We start from the raw sequence: 27,572 nt of genomic DNA on the forward strand, positions 1-27,572 counted from the left end.
ACAGGCTGCTCCCGGGGTCCTGCACCGCTGGGACGGGAGAGGGACACGGCAGCACGGACACGCTCCTCATGCCGTGATGGGAACCAGCCGCCCCACGTCCTTGCCCGGCCGGGGCTGCTCAGAGGTGGGAGAGAGAAAAATATATCCCGGTGCAGCAAAGCGTCCGGCTGTGTTTGCTTGCGGCACCATTGCTTTGAGCGTTTATCCTTTCGGATACCTCGTTGCAATAAATCCCCTCCTGTCCCGCTCTCCGTGGGATTCATCGCAGGTGGGTGGGGAGATCAGCAAAGTGCTCGTCCTTGGCTCGCTGAGCACCAGAGAACAGGGACCCACTGGAGCTGCACGTCGTCCAGTTCAGACACGCGGTGGAAGGAGAGATCCTGGGGATTTTCCTCTCTTTTTTTCCTAATTCCCATTGAGTCCAAAAACACATTGCAGGAGAAGCTGCTAAATACTCAAGAATCAAGAAAGATGAGACAACAAGCAAGAGGGGAAAGCAAATTGGGTTCTTCTGCTGTTTGATTTTTCTTTTTTTCCTTTCTTTTTTTCCTTTCTTTTTTCCAGCCTGTGCTACCACCCATCTTACCTCCCAATACCCATCGACGAGCGGTTCCCGCAAAGAAGCTGAGCGCAGCAGATGTGGTTATCTATTGCCTCATCAACCTGAGGACAAGGAAAAATATTCCTCAACTTTTAATGCCAGATAGAGTTGGTTCCCTTCGAACGGGACGTCACGGGGGATGGCTCTCCTTTGCCATCGGGCCGTGTCAGCGTTATTTTGGGGACACGTGTCGGGCACCAGCGCTTTGCAAACTACTGGGGCAGCCTGTCCCCAGCCCGCGGGGAGCAGAAGTCACGTCCCCCAGCGAGCCAGGACACCCCTCACGCCGTACAGCCGTCAAATGGGGGCTTAAAGGTTGTAGCAGAGGTGGGTGAGAGGATGGAAAAAGAAATTTAAAGGATGTTAGAACCCTGACAGACTGTCATGGACCATGCACCTTTCTCCCAGCTCAACCGCCCCGCGAGGCTGAAGCATTTCTTCCTCCTCTTCTTTCTTCGTCCACCCCAAAAGAAAAGAAAAATAAGAGGAGAACAAACCAAGTGCATATTTCAGAGCAAATCGCTTTAAAAGCGCACTTAGAACTCTCACGGCGCAATTTAAGAAATGTAACACGTCCTCTCAAAGGAGATGGGTTTTTTCCCCCCATAAAACGATCCACTAACGGCTTTCCAAATGCACCGCATGAGAATAATCCAAAGGCATAAAAACCCTCGCCGGAGGCGGATTCTGTAGGATGAGTTTGTCGACAGCTCCCCAGCCGTGCCCGCGCAGCCGGGCGCTCGCACCCTGCGCCGGGGACGTCGCCCCGGGGCGGTCAGGGATGGGGATGCGGCTGCGGGTGCCCCCCAAAACCTCCGGACGCGAGGTCGGGTTCTTGTGCTGTTCTCCCAAAATTCGCACCGCCGTCAGCTTTCCAAAAAATCCAAAGGGACGACGAGGTCCAGCCCTCGGTCCAGCACCGCGAGCCCCGTTAAGCTAACGATCGCTCGGCCTTCTCCTCTCTCTGCAGGCAAATGAAGCAGCAGGCAGGTGCTCGAAGCCTTTCCGCAGCTGTCCGAAGGGATGCTGGCTCCTGCAGCCGCTTCTCGGGTTGTATTTGGACACAACAAAATGTGAACCGGCAAAGTCTCACACGCACAGCCCCTCTCTGCTTCAAAAGGACCAACACCGAAAAGCTGGAGACGCTGGTGAGCCCAGTCAGCTAGGAGAGAGAAGTTAATGAAGAAAAGAGAGAACCGGACACTGCTTGCGGATGTTTACTTAATTATTTAAAAAGCTGCAGAGAAAGAAATTCATAAAAGCCTCGCTGAGAAGGCAAGGGTAGTCAGGCTTTAAATTTTTTTTAAAAAAAAATACAATATATAGAACTAGATAGTTGCTAGCAGCTCAACTAGAAAGCGAGCAAAAGCAACGAGAGCAAGCAGCGCTCGGAAGAAACCCGTGGTCCCCCCTGTCGACCCCGATCAGGTTAGGTAGGGAGAAACCCAAGCAGAGAAATTGGGTTTATTTAATATGGAAGAGGAAGAATTGGATGATGTATTCATGCCACAGTGCAATGAGACATTTTGTACTGCAACATGGACTAAAATAAACCAATAAATAGAGATTATTAATGCCAAACTTTTTAAAAATGAGCAAGTTCTGGAGCAATGGAATCAAAGCGGTTTTAAAGAGCTGGCCAAGGAGTTATTTGTAGATTTTTTTTTTTTTGCTTTTTAAGTCCTTTTTAAAAGGCTACTTTAAATTACAGCGGTGTTATTTATTTCCTACGTTAAAACAATCCATGTCATCTTCCAAATCGTTGGTCTGACATTGAAGCCAGGCAAAACAAAGGAAGAGCTGAAACAGGACTCACTTAATGAAGAAGTGAAATTTAATTAGTGCCAATCAGCACACGTTTATGAAAAGCAGATTTCATTAAACCAACCTGAGCTTTTTATGAGATTCCAAAATGAGTTTACCAACACGACAGGGCGTTTGATTCAGCTGCGGGTGACATTTTGATGAAGAAGCTGGAACAATATAAAAATCAACACAGAACCTGTTAAATCTCTAAACAGCTGCTTAAGACACAGCTGCCCAAATGTCAGGCGGAGGGAGGAACCGCCCCGACAGGGATGCTCTGCCGGCTGACGGTCACTCAATAACGAGAGCTAACAATGAAGGCAGGGAAAGCAGTTTTACAGCCGGGGCAATACCAAAGCTCAGGCTAAAAGATTCCTCCTGGCCTTAAAAGCCATTAATAAGGAGGGCTGGGGAAAGGGGAAACAGCTGGTGAAAATAGCGTGGGGGTTTCTCCGGCCTCCCACCCTACCTGGACGCACGCGCGCATCGCCGGGTTGCTGCGGCTCCAACCAGGGCTCCCTCCTCCGCGCAGTGAATACGCCCGCCGACGGTTATTTTCCACGCTGTATTTGTGCTCCAGCTCTTATTCCTCTCCCGGGAAATCAGTCGAAAGCTCTGCAACAGGCAACAACAACAAAAAAAATCACTTATTGGGACAATCAGAACAGGAAAGTGCTGGAAATCGGGCCACCCGCCTCATCCGAAAGCCAAAGGCACGTAAGGCTTTGAGCAAGGGCAGAGACGCTGCCAAAGCCACCCGGCGCGGGAGACGGAGTTAAACTGCCCCAGAGCAAGCGGCCGTCAACAGAGCCGGGCTTTTTGGGGGGATTTTTGGTAGCTGCCACGTGCTGGCTGGACAGCACACGGGTTACGTATAAACCCTGCCCCGGGAACGGAGCATTTCCCGCTGCCCGCGGCTGGGCATCGCTGGGTTTGGCCCCAGACGTTTTGGTCCCGACACGATTCCCCTCCTGGAGAGGGCACGGGGCTGGCCAAGCCCCACCGCCACACCGGGGCCAGCTCGCCCTTCTTTTTTTACCTAAACCGCAGGTGTTAGGAAGCCTCCTCCCCGTGCGTGGAGGTTCCCAGGCTCCGGGCTTGGGGACATCACTGGAGATGCAATGACCACGGTCCCAGCCCAACCTACGGACCCACCACAGCCCGAAGCGGTCGCTGCCCTACGTAAAAGGCTTGGGTCGCTCTCCATCGTTGCTAATTACTGCAGGGAGCCTTCTGCACGCACACACTCCAACAGCACCTCCAGGGGAAGGACGTGCTGAAGCCCAGAGCCACCGTCCTGGCCGACTGCCACCCCCGGTTCCTTGCAAAGTCCCTCCTGATGCTTCACAGCCTTCACCGGGGGGGAAGTCACCGCCCTGCACAGTCGATGCAGGAAAAGCTCCGGCTGCCGCCCTCAGGCGCGGAGCGGGAGGAGAGCGGCGGCCGTGGGGCTGGACGGGGGACATCTTTGGGGTGAAAAACAGCAGGATGGGGACAAAAGCACGGCCAGAGCCCCAGAGCTGGGGGGAGAAGCAGGAGGATTTCACATCAGCCCCAGGACAAAAGCCACGCGAGCCACGTGCAGGGGCTGCCGGGAGGACCCGGGTGGCGGGGGATGGACAGAAAGGCCACTGTCCTGCTGGCCTCATGGTGGCTGAAGGTGACAGGGAGGTTTGGGGGTGGCAGGAGGGAGGACGGGAGCGGGGAGCTGCGGGGAGCAGCTGGGTATTAGCACAGAGCGGGGAGCACCCGGCTGAGCCCCGGCGTCCGTCTGCAGTCTGGTGCCTTTACACCACCCAGGGAGCAGGTTTTCTTCCAAAGGCACCAGCACACTTGGGCAACCAGCTCCTGCTCCACATTCGCCCCTGCAAGCCTGCGAGCAGCATCGCAGGGAGCAAAAAAGCAGGTCTGTGCTTCTGGGCATGCGGAGGCACCTTCCTCCCCGGGCTCCGCTCCTCTGCAAAACCTTCACGTCTCTGAACAGGCGCAGGCGGAGAAGCAAACCCTCCTCCCGCCGCTGATGAGCCCTTTTGTACGCAGCCCGCGCGCTCCTTTACCTTTGGGCAGGGATAATAGGACAGCCCGAGCCAGGCGGCTGCTGCAAATGTCACCTCTTTGGAGAGGAGGACAGGGGGTGGCCGCCGTGCTGCGGCTCATCAGTGCTCTTGTCTGGAAGGAGCTGTGACAGGAGGAGGAATTAATCCTGAAAGCTCAGTTGGTACCTTTGATTTTGGGGTCCTGGAGCATCCGCCGCCCCCCACGCTGTGCAAGGTCCCGGGAGCAGCGGGGACCCATCAGCACCCCCATGGCAATGCACCCCCCTCCTCGCATCGTCCCTCCCCGTGTCTGCCCAGACACCGATTCCTGTCCCAGAGACCTGTCGCAAACTGGGATCGATTTCTGCGCATCCACAAGCCCATTAGTGACAACCTGAGGCCGGTACCTCCTGATGGCTCAGGAACACATCCCCTCCCCGCCGTGCTCCCGAACCGCGACAGCCACAGCCAGCCTGCTCGCGAAGCCCAAACGCTCTCATCGCTCCTCCCTGGAGAGTTTTACACTCAAACACCATCCTCCAGTTCATCTCCGGAGGTGACGCTGCGGCTGCCGGTGGTCCTGCCCCAACTCCCTCTCCTCCTCCTCCAGGCAAACACAGGCGAGAGGAACGTGAAGGACACGTCTCACATCAGCGCACGGTCTGATGCTCAGAGACGCCGAGGCTCCAGAGCGAGAGTGCGAGAAGAACCTGGTTAGATGAGGCCTCCAGAGATGACTCGGGCAGAGGGAGGACACTGAAGGATGCACATTACGGGTCTCCATCCGAGCGCTCTCGCTGCAGTGACCCATAAACATGCCGTTTGCTCCACCGCTGCTGCAGTTACGTGCTCTGCTTTCACCGGAGGGACGCTCCCGAGGAGAAGTTGACCTGAAGGCTGCAATACAGCAAGTCCAAGCAGAGGATGTGGCACTGGAGCACAAAGCCACGTGAGACTGGCCAGAAACCGGCTCTCTAAGGGACGTGCCCAGTGCTGGACCACCCCGTGAAACGGAGGGTCTCGATTCCCAAAAGCAGGAGCATCCTTCCCATTGGCCCTCGTCCCTCTGGATTTGGACCCGGTGGGGCACAAGGCAGAGACCAGATGAGCCACATCTCCATCCAGCGACCCCTTTGGAAAATGTCAGTGCTTCCCCGTGACTTCTCCCACCCCCTTCGCTCCTGCTGGAGATTTATCACAAACCCTGAACAACAAACTCGCACCAACAGTCTCCTTCAGTGTGAATTATTCCAAGTTGTCTTCTATACATAAAGCTCCCTCCAGCTCACTGTATTAATCTATGCAATTAATTAGTCAAATTAAATTTTAAACATCATTTTAGTTTAGCTGAAGGTGGGGGGGGAGATTTTCTGTTAAAAAAAAAAAAAAGGAAAATGGAAAAGCAAGTCAAGCCCTGATGACAGGAATGATGAAGACAGGCTGGCAAACGGGCCCGTAGAAGACACGGCTCTGCAGTCGGCTCAGGTCCCACCCCTCCCATCCCTGACTGAAAAATCATCATCATCACAGCATCATTGCAAAGTCAATAACTTTAAGACAGTCGAGAATTACTTCCACTGGCTTCATCATCATTTATCCCCACCGAAAGCAAGCTGAGAATATTCTCCGGCTAGAGAAAAAGCATTTTGTCCTCGTCTCTCCTTCGGGGGAGGAACCTGACGTGGCAGCAGGAGGCCGTGGCTGTTCGGATGGGGAGCAATTGTTTTCCCAACCAGATGAGCTCAGGGGTAGCCGTGACCGGCGAGAGCTTTCATCGCTGCCTGAAACGTGTTTTGCTCAGCAAGGTACAAACCTGCTGGCTCTGCACGGACAAGCCCAGGCCCCCAGAGCACGGCAATCATCCCATTTCCCCATCACCAGTGGGACCCCAGGGTGCAGGGGGCCAGGATGGTGCCGCTTCCCCTTCCAGCTCCTCAGGAGCTGCTGAATCCACGCGCAGAAGCAATGTCACACGAACCACGCTGACAAGACGCGGGGATGGGCCACTGCCACGGTGGAAAACTGAAGCAGCCACGGAGGATAAAGCTGATTTGAAATCCAGACGAGCATCTAAAGACGACCCAGCGGCAGCCACGGATCAAACCCATGTCCCGCGTATTCACATTTCGTCTCTCATCAAAAGCTCTCCAGGCCCTGCTAATGGCAATCAATTAGATTCACCTTCTCAGAGGAGATTGGCACCTTTTGTTATTTTCCAAGAGCAGGGAAGGTAAAAAATAATTGAAAAAAGAAAAAAAAAAATCACAAAGCAGCATTGCTTTCACCCAAATTATTTTAAAAAGGCGATTATGAAGGATAATCCTCTGAAAAATTAGGTGATGGATTTCCATTAAACCTGTTTTCTGTTCGTCTGTTCGAGGGTCCCCGTTGGTCCGAAGCCGTGCGGGAGGCGCGTCCCTGCGGCCACCCGGGTCGGTGGGGTGCTGGCCTCCCCTTCCCACCCGCCCAACCCACGCCATCGCAGCTGCTCCTTTGATTTTTCACTTTTCCTCCAATTTAAAATAGAAAATGGATAAAGCACCAATTAAAAAACAAAGCAAGCTGCGGTTTGTCTTAAGTTAAGCTGGGGTTTTCAAAGGACATTACCCCAGTCTGTTGGAAACAAAGAGCAACGGAGCTCTGCAGCAGTCTCCACTCAACGCCTTTGAAAATCCCAGCCTTTCATCCCGGTTTGAGCTGAAAGCACGAGGAACGCCAAGGGACGGCTTCATCCCCCCGCTGTCAGGCTGCCTGCTCCAGCAGGGCCACACGCGCTGCCAGGGCAGCGTCCCGGCTTGTCCACCCCCGCTGTAGCTACAGCTCCCGGTTTGTGCCCAGCAAGAGAAAATTCATTAAAATTCAAAACGCCCATTAACAGGATAAAAAAAAAAAATCCCCGGGTAGACCTGCTGGCCCAAGAGCCTGCTCTGCGGCCGCTGAGCCTGCGCTGCTCGGAGACGCACCCCACGCTGGGGAGAGGGATGGGTTTAGAGATAGGGTCTAGAGCCGATGCTTTGGATGTCTCGCTGCGGTGGTTCTCCGTGAAAGCCCTCCAGATGTGCTGCCGTACACGCGCTCGACTGTAGACACCAGCCACAGCGCAGCGCTGACAGCATCTTTCCGTCTGTCTCCATAAAGACCATCCTCAACAGGGGAGCTCATAACGGCAACACTCCAGAAGCCATCAAGTTTCTGATGAGTTTGACCCACCTTACGCACAAGAACGACCCTCGCTCTTCCCTCCAGGGCCGTTATCCTGATGACTACGCGGGTGATGGAGGAGCGTTGGCTTGACGGGCTGCTCGGGGCAGGTACGAACCCTGCTCCTCGCCCAGGAGAGCTGTTGCCTTAAAGTAGAACCGCTTCCAGCGGCAGACGATCTTCTTAGCTCTGCAATTCCAGCAGCTTCACAGAGATGGACTCGAGCGGCACACAGCTCTTGAGAAACACAGCTGGGGAACCTGCCCTACTCCCAGCTAGTCCTAACGTGGCGTCTGCCCTGCCCACAAGCTGCTGGTTGAGATGGATTTCGGAAGAGCCAAGCATTTTGCTGTACGACCCATGGGCAAAGCTCAAGGCTGCTCTCAGCAGCATCTCCGCACCGTGAGCTGGAGGAGAGCAAGATGAGACGCGACTCAACACGGCTCCACTTATCCAGAGCTCCACCGCCGGCAGGGAGAAGTTTGCAAACTAAACCTAAAGTCTGGCCCCAGCCCTAGAAGAGCTCAACCAGCGTCAGCAGAGAACCATCACCCACCCAGAAAGGCTCAGGCAGCGCGTTGGTAGGAGCAAACCTGCCTTTACAGATCCCATCGTAGCGCGACAGGGCAGGCAGCGAGCCGTGCTGGAACGCCACGCTGACCTTTACAAACGTGATTTCCACCCGGCCATCTCCTGCTCTCCGGTCCTGGCCGCAGCCGGAGCGGGACATTCATCATCGTTTAGCACCAGGACTGCAGGAGAGGACCCGGGGGGAGCGGGAAGGGAAATGGAAGGGCGCCTGGTCAGGCAGACGCCTTTGGCACTCCTGGTCCCATCTCCGCTTCCCATTTGTCACCGCCGAAATAATAAGAAAGCGAAGCCGGCTGTAACGACCCAGCCTCTTCCTAAAAACATGCATGGCTGGCAGCAGCTTTATTGCTGCCGGTTCAAAGGCAAGGCAGCGCGGCCTCCGCGTTCCTGAGCTTCCCAAGGATACGGCAGATAAACGCGCGGAGGGGGTGCGTTGCAGTGAGTCTCTACCCTAAAGCACAGAGCCCACCACGGTACCCGCGGAGAGGGATCCCACCAGGACCCTCGGAGCAAAGCGATGAATGTCTGCTCCTCCGAACGGGGGAGGTTAATTACTGTGATCAAAAATATCCAGAGGGAAAAATGCTACACCAGATATTAGCAATTAACCCAGAAATCTAAACATCACAATTGCTGCAATTAATAGGATCCTACGCTTGCGCTAATTACCAGTCTGCGCGAGAGGCGGCTGTGCCGGGAGGGAGGGAGGGAGGGAGCCTGCGGAGCCCCAACTGGGGATGCTGTGGGGGGGGTCCCATCTAGAGTCGTCCAGGGTTGACTGGAGGGCTCAAGGGGGTCTCCTGCCTCCAAAGCTACGCAAAGTTCGTTAAATCTCCAGCAAGCCAGACCCGCTCGCGGTGGCATCGCTGCGTGTCGCAGACGGCGGGGACGTGCTCTTCTGCAGCACTGCAATCGCACGGGCTTTAAGCCGGGAAAGGAGCTGATCCTGCACCCAGGCTCAGCCCCGGCACGATCCTCCCCGGTTACGGCGGGCTGCAGACCACACCGCGACCACGCCAAGGGCGTCGCCGTGTGCCAGGGGAACGCGCGGTGCACGGAGGACACCGCGTCTGCTCCGCTTCTCCGGTGGCCAGCGCAGGAGAAGTTACCCTGAGTCCTTGTTTCAGGAGTGTTGAAAGCACAGAAATACCGAGCAAGGCTGAGTAAAATGAAAAACCTTTTCCTCCCTGCCCTACGAGCCCAGCTCAGACACAGCCCCATCACATCCCCATCAGAGCCGCCTCTCCTCCTGCCCGCAGGTTTAAGCAGGAGGGAGGATCCTGCTTCGTTTTATAACATTTTAGCTCATTTAGGAAGGGGTTCCTCTGCAGAGAGCAACTGCCCACTAACAGCCGCTTTGCTCTTTAAGTAACCTGTTGGTCCTTACTCCCCGCGTGTAAATTCAGCTATCGAGGGCAAGGCGATGCAATATAATGGATGTGATGTCAAGAAAAATTAAATCAAATGTCAGGATAAAATTCCAGGGGGGAAACATACTTTTATGATTCATAATGCCAACCAATTATCCCCGTGACAGGCTGAACGGCAGTATTTTATCATGCCTAGCAGCCTGGAAAGGGAGTTGTGCAAATCGGCTCATAAAAAGATCCTTTAACAAACTTGGCGGACGTGGTAATGATCACTAGCACACACTTCATTTTTCAGCACCGAATGACAAAAAAAAGAAACCCTGGCACTTGGCATGTGCCAGAGCTGCTGTATTCCCAAGAAAAAGCAGCTCTGCTGGGGAAACGCTCCGGGTGCCCCATCGAGATCTCTCCTTTCTCCCAGCAGCACGGGCAGGGCTCACCCATCCATCCTAAAAGCACTACGGCTCCTTTCATTTTCAACAGCTGATATGCTTCGGCTCTACTTGCTTTGGGCACCGAGACATAAAACCGAGGTTAGATTTCCATCAGAAACGCAAAGCAATTTAATATCTTAACCAGGTACGAAACATTGCCCGGGGTGATGACTGCCCCCAAAATGACATCAGCTGCTGTGACGCAGCGGGGGAATCGGCCAGACGCAGCAGCAGACGAAGCGGCGCTAACACAGTCTGTCGAGGCTGGATGTATTGTGTTCGTACACAACATTTACCCCGGCGTCCCATCAGCCGGTGGAGCGGCGCGCGCTGGAAGGGCGGTGGCAGCAGACGTCAGCCTGATGGGAAGCCACCGCGCTGAGACCGAGCCAGGAGATCGCAGCCGAAAGCCCACGCAGCCTCCGGGTCAGGCTGCAACGCAGGACGCCCTCAAAAAACCTCCGGATACCGAGGTTCGATGTACAAAATGCAGCATTCAGTGCAAAAGAGCATGCAGGGCTAACGGGAGTCAAGCCGTCAAAACCCAACAAAAACGTCAGCATTATTTTTAATCCCTGGCATAACCACGCTGAAGAGCAAAGGAAAATCTCAGGAAGGAAAAAAGCTTCCCGCACTGGAAGTATTTGTCTTGCATGGAAATGTTTGCAAGATCACGGCTCAAAGTGCAATCACATGCGCTTGTTATTTTGTAGGACCTACAAAGTGCTTCATATTTCAATGTCCTAACGTGCAGAAAGGAAGGAGGCAGCTGCACCTCTGCCAGCAAAGGTGGAGGCATTGGCAGGAGCAATCGTACATAAACTAAGGCGGATTAACAAACACCCAGCCCTGCATCCCCGCGCTGCCTCTGGCCAACAGAAGGAAAAGCCTGGGGTGAAAAACAGCAGAATTGGTCTGGCTCAGAAAAAGGGCATTTGGACCAAGAGAGGGAAAGAGAAATCCCACCTATTAAACCAAACCTGCCACTAGGACTCGGACACTCTCATCGGCTGCTTTTCCCAAAATGGCTTTTTTTTCCCCTAGAGAAACCGAAGTGCTCAGGACACTGCTCTGCGCCGGGCAGGGAGCCAGTGACCGCCCGGGGGGCTCGGGGCTCTGCCCGCGCCCCGGAGCCCTGCCCGGCCGGGGGGAGACGCGCTGGCAGACGGAGCCGGGTGAGCCTTCGCCTGCCCCTTGTTTGCGCTACGTGGACCTTTTCCAAGTGAACAGGTTAAATGTTTGCATCCTGGAGATACAAAAGAAAAACCAAGCCACCACCAGCCGGGTCCCTGAGGAAGAGGTTTCTGACGCTTTCCATCCCTGCTAATAAAATATAATTCCTGGCTGGTCCAGGATCATTTTGGAGCGATGTTTAATTGGTGCTGATTGCGGTAGCGCCCCAGCCCCCTGCCAGGATGGGCCAGCTAACGAAGCGGGCAGCAGCTGCTCCTGCTCCGCTTGCCACAACAACGGGGTCGGAGGAGGCAGCACCAAGCCACCGGCTCCTCGGCCATTGCCGCCTGCACCCACGGACCCCAACCCAGCTCCCCCCTGCTCCTACGCAGCCGCAGGGCTTACGGCGAAGGGATTTTTCCATGTCAAAACACAGCGGTGCTTCCCTGGCCGAGCCCGTGGTGGACGGCAAAGCCGCGTCCCCGGGAGCCCACGCTGCTCCCAGCCCGGGGCCCGCTGGAGCAGAAGCGGAGCCCAGTTGGTGTAAGGCTGCTCTTCCCACCGCTGCTCCGTGGGACGGGGCCAGGAGCATCCCTCCCGCCTCGCAGGGTGGCTTCCATCCGGGCTGTTCCTCTACGAGAAGCCAAAGCAAAGCCACCTCAGCAAGGTACGGACAGGACGGAGAGGGTCAACACCTCTCCGACAAAAGAGGGGCAAGGTAGTTGTGCTCACAAACCCCCGCTCTGCACCAGGACAGGCACCCCCATGGCACAAGCCAGTTTTCTCAGCAGGTTTTAGCCCCGTACCCCAGCCTTTTGGCCATCCGCAGACCTCCGGAGGTGCTCCCATCATCACGACCCCAGAGAGATGGACCTGGGTATCCTTCACACCCTCCCAAACATGCATCCCCCCCTCCCAGGGCTGCCTGGCCTCAAGGGTCACCCGCAGCCACCACGCAGGAGCCCCAGCATCCCCCGTCCGCAGCACGGCCGGGCAGCAAAGGAGCCCCCGAGGACCCTGCGCAGGCAGGTTTGAAGGGGACTGTTGACGCCGTCCCGCTGCCCCATGACACAGCATCCGAATGGCCTCAAAATAAACTTCCCCTCCTTTCTTATGCGTGATTAAGCTTCCTCCCGAAAACGCGTGTGCCTCTGCATGCACGTGTGCGTACACACACGCAGGCTCCCCACCGCGCCGGCACCGTAGGCAGCAGCGCACTCATTATGTTTTAAATAAAGCATTTTTAAAACCTCTCAGAATTTAGCAACAATTGCCATGGATACCAATCACTGAAATCCCTCTGTTACTATGGCAACACCTTTCCCATCCTGCCTATTTATCCTGGAACAGACACACCATTTATCGTGAGTGATAGGAAGAGAATTTGAAAGCAACCTCCCCTAAGTGCACGGAAGCATAAAAATCCTCAGTGAGGAAATAACTATTAATAGAGATGAAACGGCTACAGCGCGTGTTAGCCGCAGACCGATGGCACGCGGGGCGCGTTCAGTGCCTGCGCGTCACTGCTAAACGCCGAGGACAACACGAGCAGAACGCAGCCTCCAGCGGAAGGGAAGGCAGGCAGGGTCAGTAAGGCGCAGCAATGGAAAACACAAACACGCGTCATTTTTTTGCACGTTTAACACGCAAATAATTAACACCAGAGCCCGTAAGAGCAAGACTTTGTGCTGCAAAGGGACTGGGGTAACCGCGCTGCTGCGGTGGCACGGGGATGCTTTAGCAAACGCTGCTCGCAGCCTCCTCCAAAGCTTGCGGGCGATGCTCGGGGCTCGCAGCGAGCCCTCGCCGGGTCTGGTGGCACCAGAGTACGAAATTACCTCCTCGCCCCAGCAAAGGGGCTTCCAGGGAGTCGGCAATGCAGCCAGGTGAACCACGCATAAACATCTCACTAGGTTCATAAACATCGCTAGGTTCTTATGGTGCCCGCCGGGGTAATATTCGAGAGGCCGGAGATCTCCACGGTGTTTATTTTCACAATATACCTGACAAGTCAGCACAGTCTATTATTCCCCGTATCTCCGAGGGTCAAACTCAGCAGAGCCGGAGCCTGCCGGTGAATTATTTAACTCAACCCATTGCCCCGAAGCACAGAGGAGCTAAACACGTTAAGCACGAAGAGACTCGAGCTACGAGCGCTCACATGCGAGAGCCTCCAGGCTCTCGGGCACCAGCCATCAGCCCGTTTGCAGCACAGACTGCAACAAAGCCTCTCCCCGCCGTTTCTGATCCCGTGCCAGAGCGCCGAGCGGGTCAGAAACACTCAGCAACCGCCCAAAGAAAGGGGAACAAGCCTTGCAGAAGGACGCCCACCTCCACCACGGCCCTTCTTCCTACAGCCTTCGTGAACAAGGGGAGAAAAAAGCCCCTGGGATGGGGACCCGTGTACCCTCCAAACATGGCTCGCCCTGTCACCTTCCTACCTTAAGGCACAGCGATGCTGACCGGAAGGACAGCAAACATGAGGCAAGCCCAGGTAGTGGGCAAGACGAGGGCTCCATCCCCGATTTCATTTCCCAAGCTGCCTTACCATTAAGACTGTGTAATTCATCCTAAAGAGCTTCGTACGCGAAGGGTAAGACGTAGCTACAGGGCGCGCGACCCCAACGGTTCCTTCGGGAAGGACGGAGCACAGTCACAGCTCACCACCCCGAGGACACACTTACTTGTTCTGTAGGGTGACAGCAAGGCGCTGGCTCCATCCCTTGGTTTTCATCAACGGCAGGCAGCGAGTATTTGGGAGAGCAGCTTCGTACTTTTCTCACGCCTCCGATAAAAGCATCATGATCCGGACGGAGCCCATCCACTGACCCGTGCCTGGGAAGAGCAATGTGAGTAACAGTGTGCTGCTTCGCCACGTTATGCAGAAATGCATTTCTGCGATGGAAGTCACCGCTCAAAGCCTTTTGATTGATTCAGCTGAATTTTAGGAGCAGATTGTCCAGCCACTGGTATTACTATGCAGATCTAGGCCTGGGAAATGGACCAAAGCTAATAGAAATTCAGAACTGCCACTGATGATTTGTACAATTATGAGCTGCTATGAATCAAAAGGTTAACTTTCAACAGATCCTCATGGGAGAACCCTTAGAGACCGATTTCAAATTTCATACAGTATTTAGTCAAATCCCTTTATTAGGGGACAATCACAGAAACGAGAAGGCTGAAGGCTACGCAGAGGTTAGCGCAGGACACCTGCAGGGAGAGCAGCGCGAAGCGATCCAGCGTAGACGCTCTGGAAGTACTGCATTTCCCTGAGTCCATGAGCCATGAGGAATGTGAATTGACTGCAATGTGCAGAAAGGCCGTTAATTACAATAACGCAAGTCACTGCAAACATCTGTGGTTGACAAGAGGACTCCAGGAGGCTGAAGGAAGGGGAGCAGATCGCACGCCAACACAACACACCGAGTACCGCAGTCGAGACGGGTGAACATCGAAACTCAGATCTTGACGCTGTGGGGCAAAGACTTGCAAAGCACGGGGCTTGCGGGGCTGAGAAGGTTTGCTGTTTGCACAAAAGCCTACACAAAGAATACCCCAATTAAAGTAACTTTCCGCTATGCTAAATTAGGACAGTGCTAAAAAATTTTATTTAAATTAGGATCAGCTGCTGTCAAAGGATGCCAGAAGCATCGGGAAAGCCCACGTGCAGGGCTGTGTCCAAAGCACAGGCTCCCAAGAGACACCGTTTCCCACGGGAAGGCCAGGGTGGCCAAGCACGTACAGAGCCAGCCGGGATTGCTGCAGTCGGGCAGGAGCCGAGGTCAGACTTATCTGGAAGAGCGAGTGCAATCCATCTTGGCTAGCCAGCCCTCGCCCCGCGCCGCGTACCCACAGCCCAGCCACCAGGAAGGACACGGCTCTACAAATACAAAACCTTAAACACACAAGATAAAGCGAGATCAAGCAGTTTGAAAAAGCCACCGCTTACGTATTATTTCTCTCTCCTGTTTCTTACACAGCACTTTATATCCCTTTAGCTATCATCTGTAGTTGTAAATATACATGGGACTTTCACAGATCTATACAATTAAAGATTGCACCCAGAAAAAACAATCATAAACCAAGCTCAGACGTAGGACTATTAAATAAAAAGACCAGAAGGAGTCACAGCATCTTCCAGCCTGATTTCCTGCACGAGAGACGAGGGGGTTCCTCCCCCTCCCATTTCACATAAATAAGGAAACCAAGAAAAGCACCAGCATAAGAATCCAAAGATCTTTCCTCCATTAGGAGCAAACATGCACATAGTCAAGAAAAACAGCGAGTTGTCAAGATGATGCACGCTAAAAAGGTAGCGGCCCCTCCAACACTTGGAGGCATTCATTGGGAGAGCTGGGGTTTTTTCAAGTCAAACGTTTTGATCTATGAATTGTTATGCTGAGTCTCGCCCTGTGGGGAAAACAGGAAGCAATCACCATATTAAGAATTCTTTGAAGGTACCTTTCCCAACCATTACAAAAGAAAAAGGGAAAAAAATAGATACACATTTGAGCCTCAGGCCCCAGCTCAAGGCAAAGGAAGGTTTCAGACGAAGCACAAGCACCACGCGATGGGCTCACGGGCGATCCCAAGCGAAGGGACTAGCACGTAAAGGCTTAAAAAGCCACCCCGGTGCAATACGAGGGACACGAAACAAGAATTGCTACCCTGAAAACAGAACCTTATTTGCACCAGCTCTGCCAAGAGAGATATCCTGCAAAAACGTTTTCTTTGGAAACAGCAAATAGGTTGATTGAAGGACACCTTCGTTTTCCCTGACCAGTCAGCTCCTCTCGTACAGGATCAGGAGAGCGGTACGACGTATACGTCTTGCTGTGTAACAGGAGGCATGTTTCAGAATTCACCTAACCTGAACGCCAACTGCATTGGAGTTCGTACTGAAGAAAAGTCAGCCAAAGTTTCAAGGGCTTATGGAGATAACAAACTTGTCCTTGAGCAACCTCCAGTCATCTAGGTTTGTATAAACACCGAGAGCGCTGCGAGAATGAATTCTATTCATACTTACCTACACGGGGCAAGCAAAAATGCAACACGGCAGCCTGGGAGAAAGCAGGAGGGGCTGTAACATCACCGTTGCTTTCAATCCTGATCAAAGTTCTCAGACTGGAGCAGTCCCCCTCCCGCCCCAACCCTGAAATAGATTATAAAACCATTGCTATACACAGAGACGGATGCAAACTGTTAGACGCATTCATTAAAAAAAAAAAAATCTTACTCTGCAGGATAATTGCCTTAAACCCAAGCTGCTCTACATAGCTACCGTCCTCATTTGAATTCGGCTTGTATGGGAATCTGCAGAGGCCTCTACCACAGGGCTTTGCCTCCCTCCTGGCATTTCAGTAGATTATCCAGCTTTGCCATCGCCCCGAGATTAAGCTTGTTTTACTACAAATTCAGCTGATATTTGCTCTGTGTTCAACCGGCACTGCTCATGCGGTGCGTTAACAACACACAGCATTTATTTCCTAAAAAGTTGCAGGATGGTTCAGCTGCATTTTTACCACTCAGCCCCAAAAGCAGGATCGAGGGGAGAGCTAATGCTTAGTGGAACCTTTCCTTGAATTAAAAACCCTTCATGTGTTAGTGAAGCCACTCAGGCCCTCTAGTTTCTGGGAATCAGTAACAGCAACGACATGCCTACTGGGAACACTCCCAACGGCTGTAAGAAAGAAAAAGCAGTATTAGTGCACCTAAAATTAGATTGATATGCAATACTTAGAGGCACATGTACGCTCTTCTGTTCCAGCCTAGAGAACAGGTAGGACATTACATTTTTCAGTGTCTAGCTCCAAGTGCTACAGAGAGTCAGAAATTGTGATAGCTTGTGAAGTATGGTAGCAGCAGCTGGCAGAAAGGAGCCTGGGGTGCAACACAGCTCCTTTTCAAAGCACCACTCCCTCTTTTGAGTCACTGCATGGTGCTGGCGTAAAAGGATCTCGGGAAACAGCAGAGCCCCAAAGACAAATCGCGCAAGACATGAAGGATCTGGAGGGAAGGAGCAGCAGGAGTGAGAGCAACAGCTTCTTTCTCCCTCAGCCCAGAAGAACTGGTTGCAGCTAAGCGTGATGTGGACAAAGAACAGGATTGTCATTCCTTTCCCCCAATTAAAACTGATTATACACTAATCGCAAAAAAAGAGAGGCCAATCCCTGCCCCATCCCAGTTTTGAGCATGTTCCACACCACGTTCAAAGATCAGGAAAGAAACAATGAGGTCAATTATCTGGAGGTGGAACAGGGAAGAAAAAGCAGAAGGCACCAGGGGCACAACGCAGGACTCCCAGGACAAGAGCCATCGAGGACTAACTGGAGAGACAGCACCCGGACAGCACGGAGAACCTCCCACGGGGCAGCCAGCTGGCAGCGGATGGTAGGAACACAAAGATAAAAGCTCGTATACATCATATTTAATAAGAGTTTTGCTCCACTGGCTCTCAGGAAGGACAGCTGCTCTCTTCAACAGCATCTCATCCCGCGGGGGGCTCAGCAGTACAACTCGGAAGCACTATGATCTAGGCTTGAAGATTAGTGCCTGTACAACACCATCTTTTCTGACTGCAAGCTGGAGAACAGAGTGACTGACAAACCATCTTAAGAAAATGATTTTTATTTCTTTTTTTTTAATTTCTTTTTTTTTTTCCTTTTTTGAAGTTCTGATGTTTACAGATATGCTTTTATTTCTGATAATACAGCTTCGCAGCAATAAAAATCACAACGCAGCTAGCAGAGCAGCTGAACTAAGACCCATAAATACCAGCACAGAAAACAATGGACAACCACCAATATTTCTATACATGAACTATTATTTTAATGTCACATTTTGACAATTGTAAATGGTCTACAGAATGTATGTGGGCAAAAGGCATTAAGTGAGTCTTTTGAAACACTAGATGTATAATAAACAGCGCATTATCAACATTTACATGATTCACATCAAATTGATGACATCCTAAATGTATTCCTTTTAAAGGATAGAGATTTTTCAATAAAATATTACATTTCATTTAATACTCTGGTACAATACTTCATACACTGCAGGAAAAAAATAAATGCAAGGTCTACTCCACCTAATAAGAGGATCCTTTTTCATTAGTCTTTAGTACTGTAATAAAAAAAAAAATCACAATAATGTCATAAATAAACAGGCTTGAAATTATTAATTACGTTTCACTATTTAAAAGGGAGAAATTAAAAATTAATTTGAAATAATGAAGTTATGGGTAGAAAATCAAAACCTGACAACACATCTTAGTACCAGCTGTGATTTTTCCCATCCCTACAATAAAAAAGGAAACAGGTTTTATAACTTCGTTAGCCGTATCCTAGTTAATTGTGTTTCAAACACATATCTTAAGAGGAAAAAGTAAAGTTTGGTCAGGATTAATAGGAGAACCAATCAGTCCTAACAACAGTTAGCTGAAATTAAAGTGTATGCTATAAAACATTCAGTAAATGAAGTCTGCAGCAAATTCATGCTGGCATAAATTATTGTGCCTTAGGAGTTGGGTTAAAGTTTCCCTTGTGGTATAAAGTCTTCTACAACAGAACACTTCAGAACTGCATCCCTTTTCCATTCCATTGATACAGCAAAAGCTTGTAAATCAATGCTTAAAATTTATTCTCTAAAAACTCACTAGAAATACATGAAACCCACACTCACTTATCTCCCCTGAACCAAAGGACATTTCTCTTTCTTGCTTCATCTGACATAAACCCCAGCCATTGTTTAAAATAATTTTTAAAAATGCCTTAAGAATCATCCCTCTCTTGCCGGTGCATAAAAGGCAGAGAGATTTTATTTTGCAAGGTCTCCCCTTTGGTATTCAGCAGGGCCTAACGCTCCTGTTAAGAGAGGAGTATTTATTCACAATCTTTCAGATTCTGTTCCCCCCCTCATTGACATTCTTCCACCATATGCTCCCCAGGATTCATACACATTCTGCAGTAAGAATTCCCTGGTTCCAGGAAAAAAAAAAAAAATCCCACAGCGGCAGATTCTAAACAGCTAAAATGAGGTCATAGGAGGTGACTTTACGTTGCCATGTAACTGACTGCTGCTTATACAGGTCAATCTTCTAAGACACCTCACATTTGCTGAGTTCATAACAGAATTCAGATTCATTCAGGATCCTTCTCTCATTCCTCTTGACTTTTCTCCTGACTTTTCAGTTTGGAGCAGAATAGCTCCAAACCTGAACACGCGTTCCACCTTGCTATAACGTATGAAGTGTAGAATTTGTCTAACCTTGCACAAAGTTTTAGACAAATATTTAATTGCTGTCAATTGCTCTATACAAATACCAACACTTATAACTGATCCCCGTTCAGCAGGATGAAGCTGCAGATAGGGACAGGAGAGGAAGCAGGCGATGTAGAATACTACCTAATGAATAGATTTCTCTCTCATTATTTACTAGAAATTTTAGATCTAGAAAGGGCACAAGTATTTATGACTAAAGTATAAGGCTATGACATTAAAACATGTATTATGGTATGCTGGTGACAGGAGTTCCAAAAAAAAAAAAAAAACCACCAACCCCAAAGCCTCAAAAGATAAAAAGGACAATAGGCAAAGTAACAAAATTCTGCTTAACGTTAAAGAAGCACCTTCATTCAGTTCAAACAAAGTGTTCAAATATTTGATTTTGCAAAGCACTCTCAGGAAAAGGTAATGTAATCTCCCACTTAACCTTTCACAAAGCTGCATTAATTACATTCCAGGCTTTAGCATAATTTCACCAGTAAGGCCAATAATGCAATTCCATTGGCCCTGCACCTTGCATACAGCAATTTAATGCAGCGTTCACCACCTGCACCTGCTGTATGAAAATGGCAATAATTCCTTAATACCACTTAAGTCACAGAACTTCCCCAGAAACATGGGGAAAGACGTTGGTAAGACACCACCGGTACCCACTCCTAGGGACCGATTCTGCCATTAATGCACACACGCAGCTGCTAATGGCTTCAAGGGGAGCTTCTGGTCCAGATAATTGGACAGAGCGAACAAAGGGAAGAAACCCAATTAACTGGCAGCTTAACAGCAGTTCTTGGTTCTAGAGTCTCTAGAAGAGGACTTTGTCTCATTGACAACAGTCAAGAGTGGTTTCGGACGAACGTGATTTTTTAATCTAATAGGGACAGCAAATTCAATGCAGCTCTGAAAGGCACTTCAGGTAGAACGGTAAGAAACTCCTGCCTGACGAAACGAACCAGAACAAGCCTGCTGGCCTTGCTGCCCGTGCTGCCCTTTTCAACTAAGGCAATTTTAGAGGCTAGCTAGCTTCCATGCACTGCTTTCCCCACACAACTTTAATTCAGCCACTTACGCTAGCATAAGGCCTGACTAAAAAACCAGAAGGCTCAACAGCCTCCACCTCCCCAGCAGAAGGGGAAGAGGGCTACCTTAAACTAAGGTAACAGCCTGCACAGTGGGTTACTTGTTTCACTTTTTTTAATATGCTGTCAAGGTGTCATCATGCAACTTTTCAAAATACCTTAACTCCACAAGTTCAATCTCTTGCTTAATAGATGAACACAGACAAATTAACATAGACAGGGTCCTCACAAACCGCCAGGCCACGGTGTCTTTTGAGAGAGACAGTAAATTTCTATTTTGGGTAGAGATCATGTAAAAGAAATTTCGTTTATCTAAAGGCTACCTTGTATAATTACTCAAAAATAGCCCACCCAGCCACTCAGCTAAGTCACAATCAAAGCCATCAGTTATCACAAAAAGCACCTTCATATCAATAACTGCTCACCCCTGTGAAACTCAGTCTGAGTTTGAAATGTATTAGGACTAATTTTATCATGTAGCTGATTCTATTCATGCTGGTGATCCACTGTTTTCAAACAATCAAGTATTGTTCCCATCAGTATTTTACATTAGTGTAACGGATTTATCCATATCGTTGCTCTCCCACCCCCCACCCTCAAAAAAAAAAAAAAAAAAGAATCCCACAACTGCTCAAATAAGGAAAAAAAACCAACTAATAGCCATACTGTGAAACAAAAATACTATTTAAAAAAACAAATGGATGACAGTCCAACAGTTTGCGGGATTCAAAACTGACTCTACAAAGTAGTTGTCTACATTGTAGAAAGGATTTCCTTTTATTTGGAAAACGAGCAATTGTAAATCAGGTATTGGAGAGAAGAGATATAAACAATCTTTAGATGGTCTTAAGTTTTGCCTACTGTTGAAGGATTAAAACCGTAAATAAAAAGGTACCAAGCCCTCAGAGTTCACCGTTCATGTGAAGCTTCTTCCACTTCTTTCTTGACCTTTTTAAAAACCATATTCATTTCTGGGAAAGGAAGGGAGAAGAAAGTAAAAATTACTTGGGAAAAAAACCAGCAGTTATTTCTTATTCTGACATTACACAGAAGTGCTTAATTTTGACTCAACCAAAAGTCTCAAACCTTGCTTATAAACTGCATGGTACTTTGGCGCTAGAACATGAGATTGTGTATGAACTTGGAGAAGGTTCCTGGACTAAATGGATGAAACGCACTTACAATTACCAAATGGAAAAGGGAAAATAGAATTTCTGAGGTCTTTGAAAACACAGGGGGAAAGGTGACAAAAGGCTTTAGATTAGAATGCAAAAGAAGTTAATGACTAAGGACACCCTAAATTCAAAGGTATTCTTTTGCTGTATTCACAGCCCATTAACCGAAGTATCAGATAAACTTATTAGCTAATAATATATATATTCAGTTGTCTGATTGCAAGAACCAAATTATAACAGATATTTAAAACATAACAAAGAGAATCTACAGATTTCTCTCCCAGCAAAAGCAAGGATTTAATTTTTACTAGTATGACAAAATACTACACCAACTACTCACACCACACAGGCACAGCAGTAACTTTGCTCATCGCACCTTTTATGAGGCTGAGAATGAGATTAAGTGTTCTTTGAATTTCTTTAGATGCACACAAATCCTTACCATCAACCAGGAGCAAAGATCGCTTTTAAAAGACATGGAAAGATCAGACTGTAGTTGCTACTCATCTTTTGCTAGCATGCAGAATTTCAGCCTCCTGCCAACTCATGTCACTGGTGAGTCAGGGCATGAGAACAAAGGCCAAACTACCAAGCTAATATTCCATGTTGTTTTGAAAGGGTAGACATAGACGCAACTCAATCAAAATTAGCTCTGGAATTTAAACACGTCAAAGGGGATAGATGACACGCATTTCGGGCCTTAGAAAGTCCTTCCTATAGTTCTCCTCATAGTTTGGTTTCATGTACATTTTCTGCAAACCCCACAACTCCAGGCTGGATATGCACACTCGCTCCTGAGCATACATACCTGCCTTTGCATGGAAGTCTCTGTACATCCTCTCATCTGAAACTTTTCTGCTGTTGCATCAGCCCCACATTTTCATATACTCTAGCACTATCTTCTCTCATTCTGAAATGAAACAAATACTTACAGTCCGAAGAATCTAGTTCAAGAAAACCACATTTGTACACACAATATAAGTCAGTGACAATCTATTTTGCTCAATTTAGTTTAAGAGCAAAGCACAGGGCAACAGTCTAGGGCAGATTCTGTGTTAACTCATTCTCATCCGAGGTCCCTGAAGATTAGTTAGTACAGTTCAAAACTTACACACCAATAACAGAAGTGAACTTACTCTGGACACGTTGGGGTTGGGGTACAGGGTGGAAGAGGGCTCTGATCCCCACTTGTCTGGTCCGATAAAGAATATTTAATGTTTGTATATTCGTGACCTTTTCTCTTACTCTTCTGTGAAGCAAAACACAACAAAAAGCCAGGTTTTGAATTACTAATAGAAAACAATCACTGAAGTAGTGCAGAAATTACATGTCTAACTAACCACGTATGTTTTTAGAAGAAAGGTTTGTCCATGAACAGAAGAGAGCTCAATTCTGTAAATAACACACACAAGACAGATAGGTTGGCTTTAGCGATTTGTTACAAGACCTGAAAAACCTCACTTTTCAACATTCCTCTTTCCGACACCATCTCCAGCAGAACGTACCAACCTTATGAACCAGCACTCGTACGCAATCTTCATCTTACTTGGCAGAAGAAACCACACTTCATTCTTTAATAGACAGTACCAGCCAGTGGGCTTCCCACTGACCTTATTTCCAGCTTGGAGATGTGGCCAAATGACTAACAACATTGTTTGCAAGATCTCTAATAAAATAACATCTTAGCCCATTAGGTTTGATATAAAAAGAACCCAAGCTGTTATTTGTATTCTGCAGCATATGTTACAAGCTGCAGCCAATTGTGCTGGCATTCATCTAAAGATACTGAAGGCTTCAGCAAGCAAAGCTACGCTAGGAAAGAAAGGGGATATGGCTTTCTTCCTTTTCAAGACAAACATTCACAACACATGAATACACTGAAACCTACGTATAAATAAAAGCCTCGCTGTAAGTTTTACAGCGTACTGGGTTTTGGGTGGGTAGGTGGGGGGTTGGTTTGTTTGTTTGGGGTTTTTTGTTTGTTTGTTTTTAAATGCTCAAACAAGTACTAAATAACTGGCCTGAATCAACCTCACAACAAAGGTCGTCAGAGCCTCTGGGGAGTTCTGGCTGCTGAGTTTCCATTAAGAACACTCTGTAGAGCAATGTAGGTTGAAGTTTTTCCAACATGGCCTTCTGAGACTTTCTCAAAATTTGCTCAAGTTGTTCTGTTATTTTACTGAACTTCTCCCCTCTCAGCCTCCTACCTACTCCTGACAAATCACTTTCAAAGAGACTACCAGTCCAGATGAATTACCTGGAAGGTTAATGCTGAAAAATAAGATTTAAACAAAATGCAGAGATTCGAACTGTGCTGCATTCTACAACGTTACGGCTACAAACCCCTCACCTGCCAGCAATATTCTGAAGCTCAAAACTAGGGCTTGATTTCCGCCTCCCCCCCGCCCAAACTGCGTGATGCATGGCCGTTCAAGTTACAGATGTACTGTACAGTAAAAGCAATTTAAAAAGAATCAGTCCGTTAAGCTGACTGAAACAGATAAAACAAGCCAAGAAAAAGTAGATATCTGGCTTCTCTACCTTCCACTTAGTTCACTGTAATTATCCTTTCTAATTCAGAATAATAGCAATGTGGTAAGAACTACCTGTTTCCCAGATGTAAGAGAATATACACATTTCCACAGCGAAAAAAAAAAACAACAAACAAACAAACCCTAAAACAAATTCACTCCGCTTTTCTTCTACATTGTAGGAAGACAGGCAATATTTAACACGACACTTAACTCTATGAAACCTTGAGGCTCTCAGCATTGCAATGCAAGAGGGAACGCTAGCAGAGAGAAATTTTTCTTGAATATAAGAAAAAATCAGGCATATCTATATGAACGGATGCAGCTATTCACACATCCACTTCTTCAGCCCAGCTGGTTGTAAGTCCTGCACGACAACAGACTAGTTAATGTGACCACCTAATTTCTTACCAGAGCTGGCTTGTGGTCATCCAGATTGAAAAGCAGACAGCGAATACGACCTCATATTGTTTCCTGTAAAGGTACCCTAACTGACTTCACCAGGTTTTTTCCAACTTTCACTGTTTGCAACTGCAATTAAAGCAAGGGTAGAGAAGAAGGTTCCAGAAGTTTCTCAAAACAAGGCGTTGCATTCCTAAACTATCTTTTTGGGGTGAAATTCAAGCATTCTGCACAGTATTCTACTACTCAGCCAATTTTTTTCCTGCTCTATCAAAACATGCTTTGGAGCATTCCCAATTCACCAGGTTTTTTTCAGGACATTAGTTCCTATAGTCACACAAAGCTTTGCTTTTGTCTGAAGTCCTATATTGTTTTATTCCTATAGCTGCCACTAGCCCTACTTAGAGGTCAAGACCTCCTGAAGTAAAGCAATGTTCTACTTCCAGTTTCTTAAACTTTTATACCTGTGCCTTCTGAGCTAGTAACGGAATAGAGGATGAAACACAACTGAGCCTCATCGCTATAGGAGAAATACACTGCTCCACGCAGTATCAAAATACTATTCCAAAACCCATTACAACAATCAAGAGAGAGTTACAGACCTACTTCATAAACGGCAGCAGCAGAAAGAGACCATATTCAAAAAGCTGAGGATACAAAGCTTGCGTAATTACACACACAGAGATATAAGGCAGCTCTATGGCAAAGTGAGACAACAAAGCCAAGAAAAAAAGTACACGAGGGATTTCTTGTTTTTCACTTTGTGTCTAATCGCCCTCAGAGCACACAACAGCTGTCCTGGGGAAAGGAATAAAGTCTCTATCCTCTCTGCTGAACACTGCATCTCCACCATGTAGGCAAATATAAAATAAGCTCTGCCACACTCCAAAGCAGCCAGAAGCCACCCAAGAGTGCCAAGCCTGAGCTGGCACACTCCATCTCTAAACAGGGATCACACCTCACACCTGGCACCGCGCTAACCACATCTGCCTGATCAGTTGTGTGGGTTTGTTCCCTCCTGAGCAGAAAGCCAGCTGCAGAAGGAAAGATACTGAAATTCTGAAACAAAAAGATAAAAATCCCAGATGACCAGAGGTTAGGGCTGAGAATGAAAGCAACAGCAAGTAGAACGTCAGTTCTTTATTACAGAAGTTACCTCATTTTGTAAAAGACTGTGGTGCTGAAGGACTTAGGAAGAGTGAGGTGAACGTCTTGTGGTTGTCACCACATATTCCAAAACTTTTCTCACCTTATCACACCAAATCACTCCTCTAACTGCTTTTTGATGGACACTGTACATATTAGAGCTACTAGCAGTTGAATTCGACTATCATACTTTAGAAACAGAGTTAACAGGTTGGAAGTATCTTTAAAGCTCAATAGAGCACAAGGTTCTGTATTAATTACCAGAGCCTTATCTTTTATTCTTCTTGCACAAAAAACTAGACAATATTAAGGGAATTTGAGATCTGAGGTGCAGGATCCCACAAATGCAAGCATTTTCATGGAAGGTAAAGCAGCACTAGCTGCAGCCGTATGGAGAAGCGTCTCAGACTGACGATTTTCTTCCTCTGCAAGTGGCCAAATGCACCATTTTTATTTTACATTTTTCTACTTCCACCTAATAGTTTAAGTAATTCTTAAGCATAATGAATTGAAATACAGGCTAACTTCTCTGAACAGGGTTAACAGGTTACAGACCCAGCCTTTCCATGAGGCATTGGTTATACAGTCCGCAGTCAGGCCTCCAAAAGTAACAGGCAGCAAAGGAGCAACTCCACTTCCTGTCCCAACGTAACATGTTCCTATGTAAGATTTTATACTCTAGGACAAATATACCTGCTCCTCTTCAATTCTGCGCTGTAGCGTTTCAATGTAGTGCTGTACTGCCATGTAAATAAATCTGTACTGTGCTTCTGTCTGAACCATTCCTGACCGTTGTGATCTCACCATCTGAATGGTCTTTGGAACATCAATATCACAGTCAACACCTAGGAAGAATCATCATAACGTTAAGAAAAGTGAAATAAGCTTTGTCTTTGGAGAAGAGATTGGACTCATCCTCCAGCAGAACACAGCACAGTTGAATGACCTTGCAAGAAGCAGGATTGCTAACATTTAATACAGAGGATTCGTTCTTGATTACTAATACACAGATCTGTAACTGTAGCATAATGTGGAAAGTTGTCCTGGGGGAGAGAACTGCATCACTTCACACTGTTCCAAGACGACTTTAAATGCAACCTAGCTCAACACACATGCTGAGTTAGTGTTTATGGCAGTTTATACATAAATACAACACTGTTCTCCAAAAACAAGTTACTCAAATTCAGTTTGCATAAGTACATTGACAGCCACACACTCGTGAATGATTTTAAAAGAAAAATAGAAAAATAAATAGTAAAAATAATAAGAAGAAAAACATAATCAGACTCCTGGCTAATCCTCAGCTGAAAGTTTTCATTATGCTGAACTGGAGCAGGGTTTCAGCACTTTGATTCCAGTTAAGTCAAGAGGAGTGAGGAGTTTTGCCTTCTATGCAAAACACACACGCCTACTTTGTAGCATCATTAGAATCCTCTATTCTATCAACACGCCTGTTATTTTACTGTGATGTATCTGTCAATGCCCCACAGGAAAATAAAAGTGGGCGGAACCTACCTTTTTCTCTGATTATGTCAATAAGAATATCAATCACAATGAAAGTTCCTGTTCGCCCAATCCCAGCACTGTAAAAAGAGAAGAGTGAAAAAAAGTTAATTGTTTTGCTCTTTCTGAACAGACACCAAAACACTAATACAAGTAAGAGTCTAATATTAAGAGACATTAGACCTCCAAATTATAGCCGGAGTCAAACCAAGCCACACAGCCAAAGTAACTAGAGACCTAA

The 27,572-nt window shown here is 48.3% G+C and overlaps 1 protein-coding gene across 10 annotated transcripts in view; it reads right to left on the reverse strand.

Annotated features, from left to right (window-relative positions):
• Positions 1-2,094: 2,094 nt before the first annotated feature.
• The window catches only part of PTPN11 (protein tyrosine phosphatase non-receptor type 11), a 46,257-nt gene continuing 20,779 nt past the window's right edge, over positions 2,095-27,572 (reverse strand). For 2 of the 10 annotated variants that reach the window (XM_075167580.1, XM_075167575.1), the window contains 5 exons: positions 27,344-27,411; positions 26,522-26,673; positions 22,886-22,998; positions 22,558-22,659; positions 18,389-21,545 (listed from right to left, as the gene is read on the reverse strand). In XM_075167580.1, coding sequence (XP_075023681.1) covers positions 22,590-22,659; positions 22,886-22,998; positions 26,522-26,673; positions 27,344-27,411 — 403 coding nt within the window. In that variant the 3' untranslated portion in view covers positions 18,389-21,545; positions 22,558-22,589. Of the gene's footprint in view, positions 3,023-18,018; positions 18,338-18,388; positions 21,546-22,557; positions 22,660-22,885; positions 22,999-23,042; positions 25,742-26,521; positions 26,674-27,343; positions 27,412-27,572 lie in introns of those variants that run through there. The other 8 variants (XM_075167581.1, XM_075167582.1, XR_012676430.1 and 5 more) reach the window with 7 other exon arrangements.

Source organism: Calonectris borealis, chromosome 18 (genome assembly GCF_964195595.1).
Source record: "Calonectris borealis chromosome 18, bCalBor7.hap1.2, whole genome shotgun sequence".
NCBI lineage: Eukaryota > Metazoa > Chordata > Aves > Procellariiformes > Procellariidae > Calonectris > Calonectris borealis.